Raw genomic sequence first — 6,000 nt, forward strand, 5'->3', positions numbered from 1 at the left:
TTGAACATGGAAGTTTAAAAGTTTTATTTATTAGCATTAAAAATAGTTTTAATGGTTGATTAAATCTAATAATATCTGATCTTCAATTTGCAGAAACCTGGTTTTTCTAGTTTGTTTCATTAAGCACAGCTTTACTCATTTTAAGAAGCATTGGGAAAGTTAAAATTCATTGTGGATGTAAGAGCTATAAGTACGGTGTCATTGCTTAGCATGTCGTCTGTTGGAAAAGTCTCCAAGTTAATTTCCCATTGAGGAACCATTTTAAGGCTGTTAGGATTCTCATTTCTCAGGCTAGCTTAGAACGGAAGCAAAACCAGACGACTGATAAATTGAGATGAAAATGGGACAGGGTAGCATTTACTTTGGGATTTATTCCAGTGAGAAAAATACTATAAATTCTGACTCTGCAAAATGGAATGTATCAAAATACTGTCTTTTGGAAAAATAATCAGAAATTTACAGAACTTTGAGGAAAGATTTATAAAATAAACTTAGTTCGTAGAAGTTAGTATGAAACTAGTATACTTTTAAGCATTTTAATTTTAGCAGATGAACCTACAACCATGCATTAGTAAACTTGAAAGCCTGTTATCAGTAATGCCTTTCTTGTGAAAGGATAGCCACGTGTATCTTTTGTGTCCGAGGTATGTTCCAAAGTACCATTCAGCATTAGGAATTTGAGGGTTTGTTTCCTTTTAATATTGACCTGCATAGTTTCCTGTCTGCCTCCTTTCTCTTCCTTGCCCTTCCTGATTTGAAGAGGAAATTTGAATTTTTTTTCTCTCCATTATTTTCACCAGGAGATGCTCAGAGGGCTTGATCCAAATGGTTGTTGAAGAATGGATTCTACTGCGGGGAAATTGTTTTTCTATTTACAGTGGTGCAGGGAATAATTTCTTTCTCACATTTCATTCCAGCAGAAGTGGAAGGGTTGGGGCATGTCGGTAAAGGAATTCTGTTGGAGAGGAGTGGGAAATGATATAGATGATTATTATAACTTATATGCTAGTGTGTATCGTATTCCCCATGATGAGAATTTCTTTCATATCATTAAATCAGGAAATTTTGAAAGTTAATAACAGCAGAATAAATGTTGAAATATGCTTCAGCAATTGTTGTATAGCTTATTGCCTAGGATATGATATTCACTTAATTATAATAAGCCCAGAGTCTAGTCTATAGGAATTTAAAAGTCTAACTTAAAGTTTTATTGCCACTTGGGGGAGGGTGGATTGATTTTCTAAAAGATGGACTTGTAATTTTTTATATTTATTTACAAGACTGGCTTATATGTTAAACAGGAGTTTGTGTTAAGAAATTAATATGTTACACTATTTAATAAAGGAGGCATCTTTTAGTCTGAGAATTCGGCCGTGCATTGAGGACAAACTAGGGAACTCAGCTTCACAAGAACAGGTTTCAGACATTGACGTTACAACAAGTCCAAAAGGGAAAGGTGACAGACCTCCTCAGAATGACAGGGAACTGAGGCCTAATAGGAAATATAGCCGAAAACGTGGATTTCCCTCAAAGGTATACTTCACAATATTAACTTGGGAAGTCTCTAAATGAGCACCTCTTTTGTTCATATTTCCTCTCCTTTATTTTCTTTTTTGTTGTTGCTATTAACTTTTAAATATGTACGTTAACATGGTTAATTGTACTGTAATTTGCATTAGTAAAATGCTGTCCCTTAGTGTTTTTTCCTTTTCTGCTTTCTTATTCTCCTCTCCATGGATTATGTGTGGCAGCTGTTTTTAATTTGTATTAACAAAGGACTTGAAACTTAATCCATTTTCCTTTTTTTGCTGTTGAGAACTCAAAATATAACACATTCTTAAACCTTGACCATTAGTTGCCTTTTGTCTCTGATATTTGTGTTCATGGATTAAGATGGTATTTTTAAGTTTTGTCTTATTTCCTGTAGTCATTCATTAAAGAAAGAAAAAATAGAGCAAGCAATTAGCTTTCCTCTTTTTTTAATAATGAAATATTGGGTTGGCCAAAAATTCGTTTGGGTTTTTCCCTAACATCCTATGGAAAAACCCAAACGAACTTTTTGACCAACCCAATATTTTTAGTGTTTTTTTGTTTATATTTTTCTTCCCATTGGAAATCCCTTCTTCCATTCTGTTTTTAAAAAAATTATCCAGTTGACTTGTTTCCTGATGTTTTTGCTACTTTTTTCTCCAAAGTTTGCTGTAAATGTTCTTTCTTTTAATTTTCCATGATTTGCATAAAGGCACTCAGGAAAGGTTTAAAGACAACTATTTGTGTAGTTCCACTTAAAACAGTTTGAAAAAAAATAGCATTTGTAAAAGTGTTCATATTTGACAGGAGTAAAGTACTATTTTAATAATTGAGTATAGATAAGACCAATTTCCTATGTTTTATTACTAGCTTATTACCTAGGATTAGGCTTTCCTTTCTGTTATGTACATATTTTATATTTTTGTGGCATTTAAAAATGACAAAGTTTAACCTCTAGATATTATGGTGTCTCCCCGCTCTCCCACAAGAGTTTGAAGATATAGTTTGAAGTCAGCTATAGTGATCTTACTATAAAATGTTAAGCAAAAGGTGTCCCAGTTCAACAGAATAGTAAAGTAGCTGATTATTTTTAAAACTACTAGCATTGGAGAAGAGAAAGTGAATGGGGGAAAATAGATCCTTTGGAACTTAATGTTCCTTTCTTAAGTCTTCTGAATAGTGACAAACAGAACTTGAGTTGACAGTTACTACAGCATAGCATCTCCCAGTTTTACTTTTTTCCCCTAAGGCGTTAGGTTTGCTTTTAAGAACCACTTTTCTGTTTTTAAGTTTCTTTGAATAATGTCCTTATAAATATTATTTTCTCTTGAACTTCTTTCTGGAGTTTATTTTAATTTGATTCTTTTTAATCTTTTGATTCTTAGGGCCATCCTAGGGTAGTTCTATCAGTACTGTGTTCATAAAATGATTTCATTTTCTTAGAAAAAACCCTAATTCCCACTGACTGACTTTATTCTTTCTCTGTTATGCAGAATCTGTTGTTCTCCCCACCTACCTTCATTCCCTCCTTAACATCCTTTCAAAATGTAGTATTCTGTTAGAAGACTAGGGAAAAAAGTTGGTGTCTTAACTGAGGTTCAGAGCTTAAAGCAACCTTGTGAGTTGCAGCTTGATAGGAGATAATTGATATTCTTGAGTTGCCTACAAGGGCAGAGTCCATTTTATGAAATATTTTATAGACACGATGACGTTGCATAATTTTTAAAAAGAGCTTTCCCTGAATACCCATGCCCTCATTGTTTTCCCATACTCATCTTTCCCCCACACTTAATCTCAGCTCTTAGAGCATTCATAAGCTTTTAAAAATACCATCTACCCATTTTTTGCTATCGTTTTTATCATTTCTAGTTACTTCATGTGGGCTAGATTTGTCTCCCAAACTAGACTATGCTTCTTCAGAGATAGTTTTAAATACAGAAGACATAGTCTATGGATGTAATTTTGGGGCAGATAGTATGATGTGAAAAAACACTAACCTAGAACTTAGGAATCTGATTTCCCCTCACTGTGATATTGGATAAATCACAGCTTTATCTTCTCTGGGCTTATAGTTTCTCACCTTTCAGATGACAAAACTTAGAATACATATTAACTGAAGTACTTTTCAGCCATAAAAATCTATTTGGATCCATGAAGAATTATTGGAAGAACATCAGTTGAGTAGAGGAAAGGAAGACTTAGGGTTTTCTGAAATGTGTTACCTGTATGCAACTCGAGATTTCATGCTTAAGTTATTTTTTTTAATTTGTAAACTAAGAATGTACTTACTGAAAGTGACTCAGAACGTTTAAATGAAAATATGTGTTTGAAGGATGCGTATAGTCCTGGCCTCCTTTTTTGGATTTCTATTCCATGCACCATCTTCTTGCCATGTTTTTATCCCCAGGTATTTTTATTACCATTTTCTCATCTTCGCTTTCTTTATATTTGATTGTAGTTCCACCCACCTCCCTCAGTTCATCTTTTCTAATTATTAGTCTGAAATGTTATTTATGTGGATGCAAAAGTTATAAACTTTTGTAATAAAACTCCACTAATTTCAAAAATTGTTGGGAATTCATCTTTGGATTAGTGAAAAATCTGAAGTTCAGAATTCTTTATAATTAGAGTATTAAAGTTTTGCAAATAAATGTGACTAACAAGGATTCAAGTTCTTTTTAAAAGTTTGCATTTTAAAGGGTAAGAAACCATAATATTAAATTGTTTAGTAAGTTCTTCAAAATTAGATAGCTTTAAGGTTAGCTTGAGGTCTAAACTATTTTTGAGGTGGGAGGATTATGAATTAGATGGAGATAATGCATTCTTGATGGTTTTCTTTTATCCTAGATGACTTTTTGCCTTATTTGTGTAATGTTTCTTTTCTTAGTCACTTATCACTGATGCTTTGTTGGAGTATTTGATTGATGTCAACCTGGAGAGATTTCTCCAAGTTGTTCCACTGAAATCTGTACCTGATTGGGTTTGGTTTTATATTTTACTAGTGACTTTGATGAAATTAATTTGGATCAGATCTGAGATGGCTGCCTATCTCAGATTGATAGTTATCTCTCACCCTTCAAATTATTTTTTCAAGATGTAAATAGTCTTGAAATGAGCAAGAACTAAGAAGATGAATTTTCATAGGAATGAATGTAATGTTAACTAGGTAACTCCACTTGTATAAGATGGGAGAGAACTGAGTAAATTGTACTTGATTTGAAAATGGCTTTAGTTTATTGGAAAGTCTCCAGTAAATACTAGCTTAACCAAGGTACATTATTTCTCTTCCATGTTCATAAAGTCTAGTTGGCCAGTCCTGGATAGAGCACTGACCTGGCTTCTCTGATACCTACATCAGACATTCTAACTGTAGTCTTCTACTTCCTATTTGAGCTTCCTTTCTTTGAGTTCTTAATTCTGAGCCATGTAATTATTTTTATTGCTTGCCAAGTTATCACAGTTACTCATTCTTATTTACAATACTAATGAGTCCTACTTGGGGAGGTAAAGAGAAGAGGTTTTTGCAAAGTATCGTTAAGGAATGTTACCCAGAAGGGAATTTCTCTGGAGCCATCTGTGTTCTCCATAATTTTTCTTGGAATTAAATGTACATAGGGAGAACAGATCAGTTCATTTTTACTTTGAAAAGAAATCACTGAGGTTTATTTTCCTTGTTAACTTTGGTCAGAGCCAGGGGAGATCATTCATTTAAAGTCTCCAATTTGGTAGCAATGCAAATTTAAAATTGACTATTTCTAAGTTAATAGAAATATTTTATGTAAATATTAGCTAAAATCATTAAACTTTTAAGATACAGAATTTTTTAAAAGGCAAATCAGTGATGAAAAATACCATTATGGTATACAGTTCATGCATAATTTGTCTTATTTATTGTTTCCAGGTTGTATTTAACTTTCTCTCTTTGATTAATTGACTTCATTTTTTCTGGTTGGGTTACACTTGAATAGTTTTAAGATTAACATTTAAAATTTTATAATTCCTTATAAGTGGCACCTATTTAATCTGTTCCTCTTTTAGGCAAAATGTTATCTTTTGGGGGGAATTTCAAAGTAATTTATGTCCTCAGACTCAGCATTAAATGAGCATCTTTTGAAAGAAAAAATAGTAATGATATCTTTGATGCAAAAGATAATATTTTTTCTTTACTGTATGATAATATAAAGTGATGCAAGTAAATTAAAGCCTTTCACATCAAATAATCAAATAAGAAGTATATTTTTAAAATTTCCATCCGTAGTTAGAAAATAGTTGGTTTGTTTTTGTTTTGTTGGTTTTTAAACATCACTTCTAGGAATGGGGCAGAAGAGTTTTTTAGTCTGGTCTTTCTCCAGGGCTACTTTTAGGGCATTAGCCTGGTATGATCTGCTCTTCCTTTTCTGTAAGGCCTGGCCTGGATCCCTCATTCGTGTGTGTGTGTGTGTGTGTGTGTGTGTGTGTGTGTGTGTGTGT

The 6,000-nt window shown here is 32.9% G+C and overlaps 1 protein-coding gene across 27 annotated transcripts in view; it reads left to right on the forward strand.

Moving 5' to 3' along the window:
* Positions 1-6,000, forward strand: part of PCM1 (pericentriolar material 1) — a 96,744-nt gene that overhangs the window by 23,906 nt on the left and 66,838 nt on the right. The window contains exon 1 of one of the 27 annotated variants that reach the window (XM_029226299.1): positions 1,234-1,533. The exons of the other annotated variants lie outside the window; for them this stretch is intronic. Within the exon in view, the coding sequence (XP_029082132.1) occupies positions 1,324-1,533 (210 nt within the window). The 5' untranslated portion in view covers positions 1,234-1,323. Of the gene's footprint in view, positions 1-1,233; positions 1,534-6,000 lie in introns of those variants that run through there. 27 annotated transcript variants of the gene reach the window in all.

This window comes from Monodon monoceros, unplaced genomic scaffold (genome assembly GCF_005190385.1).
Source record: "Monodon monoceros isolate NGI ecotype Baffin Bay Population unplaced genomic scaffold, NGI_Narwhal_1 Super_Scaffold_17, whole genome shotgun sequence".
NCBI classification, from domain to species: domain Eukaryota; kingdom Metazoa; phylum Chordata; class Mammalia; order Artiodactyla; family Monodontidae; genus Monodon; species Monodon monoceros.